We start from the raw sequence: 16,160 nt of genomic DNA on the forward strand, positions 1-16,160 counted from the left end.
CATTTTGAGCAAAATCTGGAAGACCGTAAATTAGAATTAAAAAATTGACAATAGCTGACGGACTTTTGCCTCTACCCATATCCACTAGTCAAATAGGTTGCTGCCTCCCAAGTTTTATGGCATAGGAATGGGTTTAACGATCAGTGAGACCAAATTTTTCTTAGTCTCATGGTGAGGAACCCCAAAACCATCTCCAAACTGGTACACGCATAGAGCAATCCTAGCGAGATTCATAGCAGTTATACGAAAATTCTTGGCGGGCTTCCCTATTAGTATATCTTTGTTCATTTTCTTCAATGTGACATCAATTAGATGCTTTACGCGCTTGCGAGCATCCTCTTCGCTACACCCTGTCTCATGCATGTAACACTGAATTGATTTTGGGACATCTCCTTTCGCTATTTCGCCCTGTATCCAGAAAGAAAAAAAAAGTTGTGGATAGACAAGTAAACCTTAATGTATTGATTGATATAGTAGATTAAGATACTTATGTTTGATTCTGGGAGTAGTTTGCATACAGATGTAGTTCCCAAGTCATCTGTTAGACGAAGAACCATAGACGGCCAACGAATAATCCCAGGATACAGCTCTAAACTTTGCAGTTCCCCCTTGTTTATGGGATTTGTGATGCAGAAGTAAGCATGGAAAAGAAGTACAGGACCGGAAATGGAGACCCAGGCTGTATTCAGGTATTCTTCCGTGCTTGGGAAATAGCCACTGTGATACCATGTTGCTTCTAAGTAGTAAGCTCTACTCAGTTCTGCCCACTGAAACATGTAATACTGTTAGTAATTTGCACATATTTCATCGACAGCATGAAAACCTGATTCAAGCAGGCTGGCTAAAGGAAACACATGAATACCAATTTCCTTAAGTTTGAGATAATGTTGAAATCTTGGTCTCTGAGAACATCGTAAGCCATTTCATTAGCGCAGTTGAAGAGAGCTAGGAAACATATCCGCATGTATTCTGGGAGCTGGTCCAACGCATTAATGTCCCACCTGATGCAACAAGAAGCAGTCTTTTTTAATGATAGGAGAATAGAACTTCATATAACAAGTAGGATTTCATCCTAAAAATTACCAGAAACAATGATAAGTGGTATTTGGACGCCATTCAATTCAACCAACCTCTCTATTGTCTGGGTAAACACCTCGAGTTCATCCAGCGTACCATAGACATCATATATGTCGTCCATTATAGTAATCAGCACGGCAATCTTCGTTAAGATCTTCCTGGCATATCCAAAGTGAGGCTCAGGAGTAAATCCCAGAGCCCACAAGAAACACTCTGCCAATCGGTGCCTGGCAAACCTCAACTTTTCTGGAAGGCCAGTTTCTTTATACCACCTGTAATCATTAACAAACACCACTACTACTTCTTTAGAAACAAACAGGGCTGCTTATATTTTCTCATAAACAAAGAAAGGACGCGACTCTACCTCGACATTTGTTTAATCTCATCCTGATATTTGGCCTGTACTATGTTGAAATCAAGTTTAGCCAGTTCCAGCAAAATGAGGTTGGCATTGAATCTACTCTCGTAGATATGTATAAACCATTTGGCTTCAAGTTTCTGCACTCTCCAGTGCAGTGGAAGCTCCAGGGCATGCCTGACTTGATCAGCTAGACTCGGCTCGGTAATTTGCTCCAGCCTTTCGCTAAGATGACGAGTCGAGAATTCTTTGGCCAAATCCAATATGATTTCACCTTCCAGGGATAAAAATGAAGCTTCATACAAGGAAAGAATCCCTTTGACATCATCAGCAAGGCATTCCATGAAATTTCCATCTTCCTCCATGAAGCTACAGAAAACCTCTGGAATAATGAAAAAGACTTGCTAAATAAATGCTATAAATCCCTTTCATATATATAGATAAAAAAGAAAAATTAAACTTTTGCTTTAATCATATTAACTTTTTTTGGAATAAATTATATCTGCATGTTAGAAGCTGATTATGCACCTTGAGGGACGTGATATCCATGTTGTCTGAGAAGCCTAAATTGCAGAGCTGTAACATACAGGTCTCTTTCCTTGTGTTTATCATCACTTTCAACTGTCCGATGAATGCTGTCTAATAATTTTTCTATCCTGTCCTGGAAGTGGTTAGATATATCAAGTCTTTGCAGATTATCGATTAGCTCGAGTTGGTCCAACAGATCTTCCGTCTCGTCTATGATCATCTTCACCCGGCTTTTCAGCTTCTCAGCTTGTTCTACGTACTCTTTTGCCTGCATTTCCGGTACAGTGTTGTTAAATAGATACCAAACTTAGATTTTACTTCAGAACAAAAAGTACGTCTGTAAAGGGCGATGATATCAATAACGATATGTTAAGATTTGTATTAAATAAAATTACTTAATGATGAGTCTAGTTGTATTCTTCAAGAATCAAAGAGGGCACGATAAATAATGTCATTTTAGGGCACACCTGTCATAATTTTGTGCACTTCACCATATTCAAACTCTACTAAATCTCTCCTTCAAATACACTCCTCACTCCATTTAGAGAAATCTTTTGATTTGATAATTTATTGGGTCGACATCGGAATTGAAGCAAAAAGAATCGTTTCTACCATTTCACATCTGATCAAGACAGAGTCGACGCAGATTGGGACGTTTTGTTTGCAAAACTCGTATTTGAACATTGAGATAATTTATGGAACACTTCCTTGACTGAAAAATACCACATCATTTTGACGCCTTCTATGAAAACAAGGCCAAGTGTTGGTCCTAAATTCTTCGTCTGGGAGCTGATATATAGGTATGCATTCCACATTTGCTGTAAATGAGAAGTTTGAGTAAATTAAGTTTCAAACCTTAACTTCCCATAACGAGTTGCTTTCTCCAAACAAATCATAAAACTCATTTGTATCATAACAAACAATATCGTCGTAGGACACCGACAGCATCACAGACCACTTCACTTAAAAAAAAAAATATCGGGAATGCCAGTTTAGCTACCTACTTTTTTATTTTTATTTTTCGACTAGCTACCTACTTGAGTATCCTACAACCCATAACGTGATGTAACGCGCGAAATAATGTGAATACATATTTTGTTTCTGACATTGTTTTATAGGTCTTTAGAATACACTTGATGTAACCGGCGTGATTTCATTTCACGAGGACAACTCCCGACGGGAATTGCGAGCTAGATAGCCTTAGACAGATATATCATCGGGGGAAGAAAAGTGGTTCTATCTTACCGTGTATGGGCTGGTGAGGGACTGCACGTAATCGTCGTCCCAAATGCTCGATTCGTAGTTTCCGGACCTCCTCGCCCCCATTGAGAAAGTCGAAAGTTTAGAAGTAACTTAAACTGCGTTAGAGTACATAAAATGTTGTTGGCCAGCAAGTGAACCTAAACAGTGACTTAAATAGAGAAACAGTAACAATTACATAAACCTAGCCAGCTCTTGTGTATCAGAGAAATAGAATTACGTACTAGTAAAAATAAATAGGAGTTCTTCGATATCTGAAGCCAGCAACGAGGATTACCAAGCAAGTTGCCAATATTCAAAACCTTAGGCATGTGAACCACTTCAAAACTATCACTTTTGAAAGAATCCGTGGTACGAGGTTAATTAACTCATGGATTCATGGAGCAGCATTTGTATAGAAGAATCTTAGGTAGCACGTTGTTTTCTTCGGGCCAGGGCTGTCTACTCTCCTACTAATCTATGCATGATGAAGCTAAATGTAATGAATGAAATACACTGTTGCTGCTGCCTGCCTTGCTTGCGTACGTAGGGCTTCAAGCCTCTCCCGGCAAAAAAGTAGATGAGATGAAGAGATAAGTTATAACTGATAAAGAGAGTTGCCAACGGTTTTGAACTTGGAAAGGAATTTTTTTGAATCCTAAAAAATTAAAGGACTAAAACTGGAATTTGGCTATAGTTAGTGAACGAAAATTGCATTTAATACGATAGAAATTTACCTAAAATATGAATCAGTCCAAACCGAACCTATTATCGTATTTTCTACTTCAAAGGTCTTAACTTGTGTAAGATCGTCTTCGGGATATTTGAATCTTGAACTGATCTCGATAAACTTTATATTTTTGATCTGTTTGATTTGGACTAATTATATTAATGATGATGGACGACTTCCCATAATTATATTGCCTCGTAGTTTGCTGTTCACACCTAAGAGAACTTCCCCTCCGCATGCAGATTGGATCTCAACAGATTTATTACACGAAACTTGAAAAGGAAATAAGGGGAGAAAAAAAAAAAAAAAAACAGAAAAGGAAGAAGAAGAAGAAAAGAAGTTACATCAAAACAAGTTTTGGCCAGCCTAATTAAATGCATTTTATTTGATTCGATAATTTAGATTATTTGATATTTTTGTTTTAAATTTTTTAGAATAGCATCTTGTTCTGCATTTTTTATTTTTACGATTTCAATACTCTCTTTCGCCGCAGTTCATCTGCACTGAATTTTCTTTGATTTTAATATTAAAGTGATTTTCTCTCTTATTTGTAAATAAAATGTGCTTTTGGAAAATAAAACTATATTTTTATGTAATAATATAGAATGGATAATGATATATTATGATATTAGTTTCTTTAATTATTTTTTATTGGATAAAAATAACTATATACATCATCTTTTTTCTGAAAAATTATTTCTTATATTATATGTAAAAAAAATCAGGAGATATATATAGTTGTCCGAACAATATAATATACTGTATATCTATAAAAAGGAAAAAAAATATAATTCAATACATATATATTATGTTTGGATCATATAAATTTAAAAATAATATATTTTGTTTACTGGAATATGAAAACTATTTATAATTAAGAGAACAAAATTAAAAGTTTGCTTAAATTTCTTGCATCAATATTATGTTTGGATGTGATTCGATTGAACCAATTCAATTATAAAGCAAGTACGATACACTTGCTCTATGATTGATCACTTTTCCTAAAGTGTACATTAATCACATGATAAGTGCATTGTACTTACCATGTGATTAGTTCACACTTGATCGAGAGGTATCCGGTCAAGAATTTTCCAAGAAACCTGGGTATCACCCAAAACCTCTTCTTTATTGAAAAGACGTGATATTAACTCAGAACATATATTGATATCACCACTCTGTCGGAAAGTGATCATTATATTTACATATATTTGTCTCAAGATAAGCTTAATTAAGTTTCTAAGATCATCTTAATTATTTTAATACACCGATCTCCATGCAAAAAAGCATGGGATTGATGTTAATGGAGTAATTTATATTAAATCAGGCCAATTTCGTCAAAGAAAAGTAGATTAGTATCCAAATTTTGAGTTCAGATTCAAAGTATTTTCACCTTTGACGTCCTCACGGACCACCGTAGCGGATAACGTAACAAATTCTCTTGTGGAGACCGGCCATATTCTACGTACGATGCGCAGTTCCCATTGTTTGCGCAGTTACCATATATCTAGTGTTGGATCGGATTGATCGGGCCTGCCTTATTGACAATCACACACACACACTCTCTATTATTTCTACAAATTCAATTTAATTATAAGCTCTCTTTTTAAAGTTCGTGTCTTTTAATCCAATTTAAAGACTCAGGCCCTCTATCCTTTCTTTTAATTTATGATCCAATCCATAAATTAAATGAAGCCCACTAAATTACTTCAATTAATTTAAATGACTTAATATCCAAAATTAACTAATCTAATTAATTAATTTTTGAGAAATTCCAATCCATGAATTTTATATAAATGATCCAATCATTTATGTTCTCCAAAAAATTAATTTAATCCAATCATATTAATTTCTTTCTTTCAAAATTAATTCTAAATTGATTTAGATTCATCTTCAACTAGACTTAGGTGTGTGTGACCAACACAATTAATTAAATCTAATTTAATTAATTATTTTTCATTATCCCATACCCAAAATTAATCTGTTACCATAGGTTGCCATCTAGCAATAGTCTACGCATTAGAGACTAGGTGAATGATGAGTGAACATTTAGACTTCAAGTTTTATATTGTTACGGTCCTACTGTTAACCGTCTTCCAACCTTAGTTTAGGGCATAAAATTGAGTGTCGTTCCCATTCTTGACTATGCATCTATACTTCATACTTGAGATGCGTTTAGTCTACTGATTGTAGTAGGAAATCACTTCCCACTCAATCAATTGCTATATTCATAGACTTATCTCAGAGTGCGTAGTAGATCTCACTATCACAATACTGACAGAGGACAAATTCTTTCTTGAAATCCACCGTTCTCGCGACATATTTCAACTGCACTGGACAAGGCTTATGATGACCACATCTCGCGACATACTTCAACTGCACTGGACAAGGCTTCTATATGACGATAGTCAATTCAGTCAGTCGGCTACCTTGCCAATTAACACACCGAAATTACACAGACGACCTACGTCTCTTATCGTCGAAACACGGCTAGTGCAAGTCTCTATAAGACCCCTCGATGCTCTCGAGGTCCTCAACTTGGAACATTTCAGGTCTACTCTTAGAAGTTTGTTTCACAGCTACCAAAACTATGCCCAACCTAACACTATGGGTTCAACTTTTTGATCAATGCATTTTGTTACGATATTGAAACCCGTTCAATATTGGTGGTAAACATAACAGAATGCAGTCCCATCTTGATGAATTTTTACCATATTCATTACCTTAATATTATTTTCATAAAGATTATTTAATAAAAAACAACCAATTCAATTGGTTTTTTGATCACCTATTTTAATAGCAACCATGTGTGGTGGTACAAAAGTTGATTATCTGGATAAGTACACATTGAAATTTTGAGAGTTTTTTTTTTTTTTAAAGATTCTTAATTTGCCGCTTTTGAGCAATGAGATATTGCTCGATTGGTAAAGATTGAGGTCCCACAATCAAAAGATTGTAGGTCGAATTTTACCAATGTGGGTATATGTCTACTCTCATACAATTTTTTTGCCTAATTGATTCGAGATATCAGTCTATTGAATTAATTATTAAATTTGAATATATTAAATGATAAATATAATTAATTATATACTATATATATATAGCCTTTGATTTGAATGCAATAAGCAGAAATAGTGGAGTTATTGTGATAGAAATTTTACAATTGGTATCTAAAATTTGATATTTTCGATCTGCGTATTTAAATGTTTTATGTACTTATATTTATAATAATCGATGTTAACGGCTGCTAATGATAAATCATAATCAAGGATTTTTAATTTTTAATTATTATTTTTGAGATTTACTAAAAAAATCATATTTTTGGTCCCATATATTAAATTTTTTTTTATTTAGTTTCATTTATTACGATTTTCTTTAAAATTTTCTTCAATGTGAATCATCAAATGCATTTTCGTCTAATGATTTACAAAGTTGTAAACAATCTCACATGCATGTCTGTACATTTTTCTTTAATCATTAGATAAAAAATTGCACCGAGGACTCAAAAATAAAGAAAACTTTCAGTTTGTGGATGTAAGATGAGAAAATCGCAATAAATAGAACTAAATAAAAAAAAAGACTATAATATATGGGATAAAAGTACAATTTTCTTGTTATTTACTATTTAGATATAATAATGTACTTCTCGTTTTACTGAAATTAAAAAAAAAGAAAAGAAAAGAAAGTATTGAAATAATTGAGTGGGATTATACATGGATCAAGAATTAAGTACATACATTGTAAATTATAATCATCTAATTATGTGTTAATTTCAGAACGTTACTTACACATCCTTATTTAAGTTGGTTCTTCGTTTATTTATAAGCTTATCATTGATTATGAGATCATGAATTTTATGACATTTCAATTTTCTTGGATGCCAAAACTAAACTATATTACAAAATGCCGACATGATATTTTCGACAGGATACTTTGACGTAGTAGTCCCATCTTTTCCACGTGAAATTTCAATGCTTGGATGTAGTAATCATAGCAACGCCAGTGTACTTACGTAATAAATTCCCTTTGGCTTTTTTTGGTAGATAGATTCCTTTTTTGTGGATAAAGCATTTGTGTAAGAAATTCTAGGTGGTTTTTGTTAAAAAAAAAATAATAATAATAATTGTGTAAGAACGATCACTACCTGCCCGAGACAAGACACTGACTAAACTCACAATCAAGTGATGGAGTATACCACCGGCAAAAAATATTATTTGCACATGGTGCGGCAAATAGGCACATGGGCTAAATTAGGATGGATCCATCCCTCGCCCTAATTGTACGAGACTTCTTTTATGATAAGGGACTAAAAATACTTAAACATTATTATTATGTTTGGTTTTATTTTTGTAGTATTTTATTTTGTGTTTTAGAGATAGATCGAAAAAATAGAAGATAAATAAGTGTGTGTTGGAGATAGAGTGTATGTTTGAATTTGTTTTTAGAGATAATTTAAGATATTTTAAAATAAGTGTTTGTTGTTGGGATATGGAAGACAAAAATTACTGTTCATCGTCAAATCATATCTCTTTTATATATTTTTTATGTATAAATATGTATATATATAAATACTGTATTTTCTGGAGAAAAAAAATACTGTTCATTGTCAAAAATCATATTTTTTTATATTATATATATATATAAGTGTGTATATATCTATTAGATATAGAAAGTTCAAAAATAAAAAAACACACAATTAAGATGTGAAAATAAAGAGGCAAACATTAGTTGTGTTTTATTTTATCTAAAAAATTATTCGAAAATGAAACCAAAAATAATGTATCATTTTGAGTAATGAAATTAATGTTATAAATATATAAAAAAGTAGTGAGTACATTTTAACTCTCTTAAAATGGCCTTGTACCAAATGTTGAATTCAAAATTTGGTTCAAGAATTCATATAATATTTTTTGAAAATTTGGATATTTGATTCGTTATATATATATAATTTTTCTCCAATTTTTTCTACTTCTCACTGATAGTACTGTGTATACTTGCCAATTTTTATTTATTTAAACTAAATAATTTAAAATAAATGAATAATACTCATTTTAATGAATATTTTTATTAATAAAAAATATTGTTATTCTTATTTAATATATATTTTTATTAATAAAATTTTTAAATTTTTGATATACTACAATTATATTAATATAGTATTAATTTATTTATTTTCTGATACAAAATGAAGTTCAATAAAATTATATGAGTTAGTTTTTTCTTCTCAATTTGTTTTCCTCGTCCCAAACAAGGAAAAATATTTGATATTTACTCCCCTTCCAATCATACCAAACATCACTTAATATTCAGTAGAAATAACATCCCACGCATAAAGTGGAGTTTGAACCCATGAGCTCTAACGTCATAGAGCCTCAACTTTGCTAACTAAACTAGGCTTCATGGGCCACTTTTAACATTTTATGAACATATACATTTGGACGGAAATTGAAGATAACAAGGTGGGCATTTCTATGTACAGTTCCTTTCAATTTCTTTTTCCTTAATGAGTTTTTGTGCTTTTTCTTGAGAAAATCTCCGTTTACCATTTCATGGGAAAAAAATCATTTTGATACGTCGTTGTAATCAAGTTTTACAATTTGATACGTCATTCTCGTCGAGTGTTTCAATTTGGCACGTTCTCAATTTACCAAAATTAATTTCAATAGTATGGTTATAGTGAATATGCACAACCTGCAAGTTGCAACCTTGCATAAATTAAAAATAGAATTTAGTGACGTTAATGCGGGCTATAAATCTCATGCCCAAGAACGCACAGCAATATCTCTATTTCATCTTTCCGCTGCTTTTCAATTCTCTTCGAATTCCCGGGTGGAGAAATTCATGGCATCTTGCGGAGGCCTGTCTAACTTTTTCCTACCACGTCCCGGATTTGCAAACATTGGAAAGACTTATGAGCCAGTTCGCCTAATTCTTTCCATATCCAGCACTAGAAAACATAAGTGCGACGTTAATGCTACCGTTGGAGGCATTGCACCAACTACTATCTCTGGCTGCCCCCCTCAGGATTTTCAGGTTACGCTTCCCACATGAATTTCTTGTTTCTTCTTCCCAACAAGTTCGCGTAATCGCGATTCATGCCAAGGCATTTTCTTGACGCTAGCATTTGGAAAAGAAATTAATTAGTCTTTTCATGTATATACAGGAAAAATTCGCCAAGGAGTACGAGCAAAAGATAGAAGAGATTAGACAGGTGTTACAATCAAAGGGAGAAGATGATCCGTCGGAGAGTTTGGTTTTGGTGGATGCCATCCAGAGGGGAGGACTCAGCTCCCATTACGAGCAGGAGATTGGAACAATTCTCCGAAAACGTTATGAGGCTAGCTGCTCTTGCACATACGGATACTACTGTCTCCATGATGTTTCACTCTTTTTCCGTCTGCTGCGAGAACATGGACTCTACATCTCTCCAGGTTTGTAATTCCTCGTCGACTTTGCATTAAGTTTTCTATCAAGTTTTTCCAAATGAACCTCTAGGTTTCTTTTAAGACTGCTTCCACGTACGATGTATATGTACGTAGTACAGATGTATTTAACAATTTCAAGGGCAAGGATGGGAGGTTCAGAAGAAACTTGCGCCAAGATATCAGAGGATTGATGGAGTTATATGAAGCGGCACAACTAAGTTTCCAGGGAGAACTTATTCTTGATGAAGCAGCAAGTTTTAGCAGCCACCTTCTCCGTGAATGCTTGCCAGAAATGGACAATGATTTGTCTAGAATAATTACTGGTAAGTTGAAGTATCCTTATCACAAGACCATAGCAAAATTGACAAGGAAAGACTTCCTTCAAGATCTTGAAGGCAGCAACGGATGGGCGAAGACTTTAAGGGAGCTGGCTCTTATGGATTTGCGCAAGGGGCAATCTGTGTACCAAGGGGAATTAGCCCAAGTTTCCAAGTAAGAGAATATGTCAAATTATGGATTTCTTTGGTTCCAAAATCACTAAAAAAAAAATAAAAAAGAAAAGATAAAATAAGAATTTTTATTTTGTCACACTTATGAATTTTATTGTTCTAATAATAATAATTATTTTATAATTCTTAGAGCGCAAAAAAATTGCATAAAGTTATCACTAAACACAATTAGTAATAAACTATTGATAATAAATAACTATTGTCAATAAATTTATGTTGTTCCTATATTTACGTTATTCACAATTCTTGTCACTAATAATGATCCAATGACATGACCAAAATTATTGTTACTCAATTAATATTAAATCTTGTTGTGAATATTGATCCACATCAACACTCAGAGGTTACTTAATTTACTTGTTAATGTAGGTGGTGGAATGAACTAGGCTTAGCGAAGGAGATAAAACTTGCAAGGAATCAACTACTAAAATGGTATACATGGTCGATGTCCATCCTGATCGATGATTTCAGCTTGTCGCTGCAGAGGGTGGAGCTCACTAAATCTATTGCTTTCGTTTACTTGATAGATGACATCTTTGATGTTGTTGGGACACTAGATGAGCTAACAATCTTCACAGAAGCCGTAAACAAGTATGAAAATGAAAATTACATTGCTGTCTCCCAAAAAGAGTTTCTACTTACTGCTTCATTCCAATACTTGATCCAATTAACTGTAATTAGCAAGATCATATAGTGTGGTGGCCATAATTCACTCATGTTTTACGTACTATTAATATATAGATGGGAGTATGCTGCTATTGACATGTTACCGGACTACATGAAGATGTGTTATCGAGCTCTTCTTGATACCACAAACGGAATAGGCCATGAGATTTACAAAAGGCACGGATACGACCCCATTGACTCCCTGAAAACATCGGTAAACATCATAGCTTTCTGTGTTCGATGATGAATAGAGATTATATCTATGTATATATAGAACGCTTGAGAATTTAAGTACTAGTCATCTATATGCCACTGCAGTGGGGAAGCTTGTGTAATGCATACCTAATGGAAGCAAAATGGTTTGCCTCCGGGGATTTACCAACAGCAGCCAAGTATTTGGAAAATGGAAAGGTGACTACAGGAGCATATGTGGTGCTAGTCCACTTATTCTTTCTCTCAGGTCTTGGCAATGGAGGTGGAATCGGTTTGACTGATGTATCCCGACTTGCATCCAGTGTCGCCACAATTCTTCGTCTTTGGGATGATCTTGGAAGTGCCAAGGTATGTATGTATTTGATTATCTGTTTGTTCCTTTTCTTTTCTTGCTTAGCTGACTAGCTAATTAATGAGTTGAAACCATGATCACTCTGTCAATGATATGAACCCTTCAAACTTTCGAACTCAAGTTGAAAACCAACCATCACGATATGGAATTTGTGATAGGATGAGCATCAAGATGGTAGAGATGGATCATACACGGAGTGCTACAGGAATGACCATCGAGGCTTATCAATGGCACAAGCACGAGACCATGTCATTGATGCAATAACAAGCGAATGGAAAAGCCTTAACAAAGAGTGTTAAATCATTTTTCAGCATCATATTTAACACGGGCTGCTCTTAATTCTGCAAGAATTGTACCTCTTATGTACGGTTATGATGAAAACAAACAGCTGCCTGTCCTTGAGGAGCATGTCAAGTTTATTTTGTTCGATCAAACTAATTAGGATTAATTACCATCATATAAATGAAGAATACCTTGTCTATCTTTTTCTGTAAATAGTGGTGAAAATCCTCATCATTGCCGCTGTTAAGGAAAAAGAGAGAGAGTGAGAAACAACCATTAATCATAAACTCCAGCAATCGATACGGGTTCTTGTGTCTTTGGCTACTATGCCGGTCATCTCACCTAGAAGCTAGCTATTTGTTGTACAGATACAGATGTCCAACATGATCGTGCCATAAAACTGGCAAGTCTTGCATTTCAAACTCCTGATTTGGAGTAATGTGTGTGGCTGCACCATTTCCCGCCGTACTTCCATATTCAGCTATCGCCATGGTAGAGTTTTATTATTAAGCTATATCGTGAGTACGTAATATGCAGAGACCTTCATTATGAAGGCTGTGATACCATGTTGAGAAAGAAAAATGTAATACAGGGCTCAAAGAAAAGCCATGAAAAAATATGTGTGTAATTCCATTTTTAAAGTGGAGGTTATCAAGAAAATCTTGTGAAAAAAAATGTACAGTATTCTCTCTTTAAATACAGAGGAGGAAGACAGATGAACAGAAAAGAAACTATCTTCTAACTAATTAACTAATTAATACACATTAGCGACAAATGGCGCACACGTTACGCCATGTCAACAAACTTATACATGCGTGTTTGTACAAAGTAAAAGAAACGTGTTTCTTCAATCGCTGAGTCTTCCTCATTGCAAGCCTGTGTTTTGTTCTGCAGCTGCTTCAACCTGGATCCCACTCGTGCTCCATTCTCAACACAATGTGCTCCATTCTCAACACCTTCCCCACAAGTTGGACTTGGGGAACTTAGAAACAAGCCCAAATTGCGCACTAAAGCAGAAAAAACGGCAGTGGAAAGCGATTTCGTGAACAAGTCAGCAATTTGGTCTACTGCGATTAAAAACAGGATTGACGAAACCATCCGTATAACAATTACTCACAATGTGACAATTGATATCTAGATGTCTAGTTCGCTCGTGAAAGACAGGATTGACATGATGTATAAGGCAGTCCGATTATCACAGTGGAAAGGGATAAGCCCATCAATGGAAATGCCAAAATCCTGAAGATGAATGAAATGCACTTTAACTCAAACAGTAGCTGCTCGCGAGGAATGAATTAGGCTTAGCGAAGAATGGTATACTTGGTGGATGTCAGTCCTAATCGATGATTTCAGCTTGTCGCTGCAGAGGGTGGAGCTCAATAACTCAACTGCTTTTATTACTTGATAGATGACATCTGATCATTTTCACTGAAGCAGTAAACAAGCATTAAAAAGCCTTCGTCGGAAGATTCTACGGGCTTGTCCTAAATCGCTCTGTTCCAATTGTCCAGCCCACTGATTTGGGTGCTTGATTTGGATTAACTAATTGATATATATCATGCATCATAATTACTCTTGATTTATTAAACATTAACAAGTTTCCAGAAAATATTAAGGAGAGATTCTTCCACTGCAAAACATGAAAAGCGAAATGGAGTTTCATATAATTTTGCGTAAATTACATATACCTCTTCTAAACTTTGATATAATTAATGAATATTTCCTCGTTATTTAAAAAATTATGAATACCCTTTCAAATATAAAATAATTATGTAGTCCTTAGATAATGAGATAAAAATTACTATTTTGTCCTTGCTAATATTTTTTTTTGAGAAAATATTTAAAATAATCTGCAACTGGATAAAATAAATAATCTATTGAGATCATTAGTTAATAAAAATATTTTATAAAATGCTAAAAAATATATAAAATTATTATTTATAATTCAAAAGGACAATTTTGACAATTCACCATTAAAATTGAATGAAAATCTAATGGAATGAGCGCGTCATTACATGAACGTTAAGATCGTGATATCTATAATTTTTCAAATAATAATAATATAAATTTTGGGAAGGTGGTTGTATATAATCTAATTTATAAAGGTCGCCAAATAATTAAATATCCAATTATTGACTTCAGATCTAAAGTATCTTCTTAATTATTTAGCAGGAGAACAAGCTTATTTCGATAGTCTCCCGTCCAATTAAATATGTGATGATAATGAGTTCCCATTCAGACTAAGGTTGTTTGTATATTAAAAACAAGTACAAACATGTTGCCGTGTTGTTCTAGCTTGCATGCCTAGTTACGAGTATGACATTTTATTTTTGGAAAAAATGCAAATAACTCTCTTGTGATATCATAAATAAGTAAATTATTCCCTTATAAAAAAATAAATAACGGTTTATCTTCTTATATTTTTTAAAATAGAACAATTTACCCTCCTATGATTTTTAAAATAAAACAATTTATCTCTTTAATTACTATATTTTTTTCATAGGGGGTAATGTGTTCATTTCAATACCACAGGGGGATAAATTGCTATTCACCATTTTATATTATATATAGGCCATATTTGTAGTTTTCGTTGTTCCATCTTGTCTTCTACTTAATATTTTTATACTGTATATCGTGTTTATATGTATATACTGTATTTTTTATGTCGAAATATATCATCACACATATATAAACAAATAATTATAGTGCCTGCTTTTGAAAAATAAAAAAAATAAAAAACACCAGCCTCATAATTATGGGGTCAAAATTATAATTTTGGTGTAAACAATATTCCGAATACACAAATCATCCACGAGGGTTGAGTGGTCTTATTCCAATGATCCCTCAAGTTAATGTACTCGTGAATTATTAAAACGGATTACATGCAATTTTTGTCTACTAATTATATATAGTCAAATTCTATTTTAGTTTTTTAATTTTTTAAAATTTCAAAAAAGTCCTCTAATTTTTAAAATTATTCAATTTTGGGATACTAGTCACCTGATTTTATCCAAAGTCGTCAGATTTTGAAATGCCAAGTCAGATTCAGATGTCATTTTTCGACGACTTTGGAAAAAATTCGGTCACTAGTGTCTCAAAATCAAGTAAATTTGAAAGTTAGAGGACTTTTTTGAATCTAAAAAATTAAAAGACTAAAATAAAATTTGACTATAATTAGTGGACGAAAATGACATTTGACCCTACTAAAACTATACAAAATTAAATGGGAATCACGCTTTCATTTTAAAATTAGTATAGGGCATTGTAGGGGCGTACTATACCCAGTATTTTATATAGTATTGACCTCACGTGTCTTTTTTCCTTTTATAATGGGCATAATCAGCAAACATAATAATTAATCAGATTATTCATTTGATATATATATATATATATACATGTATATAAGTTGTCATTGTAAGTGATTCTTTTTATAATGGGCATAATCAGCAAACATAATAATTAACCAATTTTTTCTATTTTTTTTTAAGCTTAAAACAAAGAAAAAGATAAAGAATTAAGCAACAAAGTTCTATATAAAATTGATTTTAACTTTGATTTATTTATTTTGTCTTTAAAATTTTCTAATCTATAGACAAGATAAATATGTTAAAGCGATTATAAAAATAATAAAATAAATATGATAAACTAATATTTTGCATTATACATATGTAGCGGATATTGCATTATACACAAAATAGGATATTGATAATATTATTAAAATTACATAGAAAATTTATCGCTTTAATTTATTTAATTTAGTTAGTTTATTTCTCTCTTGAAATTT

At 33.1% G+C, this 16,160-nt stretch overlaps 2 protein-coding genes and 1 long non-coding RNA gene across 3 annotated transcripts; 1 reads left to right on the plus strand and 2 right to left on the minus strand.

Moving 5' to 3' along the window:
* Window positions 1-51: 51 nt before the first annotated feature.
* On the minus strand, window positions 52-3,779 carry LOC105175395 (trans-alpha-bergamotene synthase). Its single transcript, XM_011097830.3, has 8 exons — window positions 3,448-3,779; window positions 3,209-3,321; window positions 1,964-2,231; window positions 1,442-1,817; window positions 1,131-1,349; window positions 863-1,001; window positions 519-767; window positions 52-408 (listed from the first exon to the last, which is right to left on the minus strand). The coding sequence occupies exons 2-8, from the start codon at window positions 3,287-3,289 to the stop codon at window positions 115-117; spliced, it is 1,626 nt and encodes a 541-aa protein (XP_011096132.1). The 5' UTR covers window positions 3,290-3,321; window positions 3,448-3,779; the 3' UTR covers window positions 52-114.
* A 5,879-nt stretch (window positions 3,780-9,658) lies between these two features.
* Window positions 9,659-12,589, plus strand: LOC105175396 (tricyclene synthase Oc15, chloroplastic). The gene is given in 8 exon segments (XM_011097832.3): window positions 9,659-9,962; window positions 10,093-10,360; window positions 10,474-10,846; window positions 11,233-11,454; window positions 11,605-11,743; window positions 11,848-12,090; window positions 12,253-12,385; window positions 12,388-12,589. Coding segments are annotated over 8 exon segments (1,719 nt in total). The 5' UTR covers window positions 9,659-9,770; the 3' UTR covers window positions 12,537-12,589.
* Window positions 12,590-13,009: 420 nt separating this feature from the next.
* Window positions 13,010-13,777, minus strand: LOC148784904 (uncharacterized). The gene is made up of 2 exons (XR_016063321.1): window positions 13,494-13,777; window positions 13,010-13,383 (listed from the first exon to the last, which is right to left on the minus strand). It is a non-coding gene; the product is annotated as an uncharacterized LOC148784904 (long non-coding RNA).
* Between the last annotated feature and the right edge of the window lie 2,383 nt (window positions 13,778-16,160).

This window comes from Sesamum indicum, linkage group LG12 (genome assembly GCF_026168435.1).
Source record: "Sesamum indicum cultivar Baizhima isolate 11 linkage group LG12, ASM2616843v1, whole genome shotgun sequence".
Lineage (NCBI taxonomy): Eukaryota > Viridiplantae > Streptophyta > Magnoliopsida > Lamiales > Pedaliaceae > Sesamum > Sesamum indicum.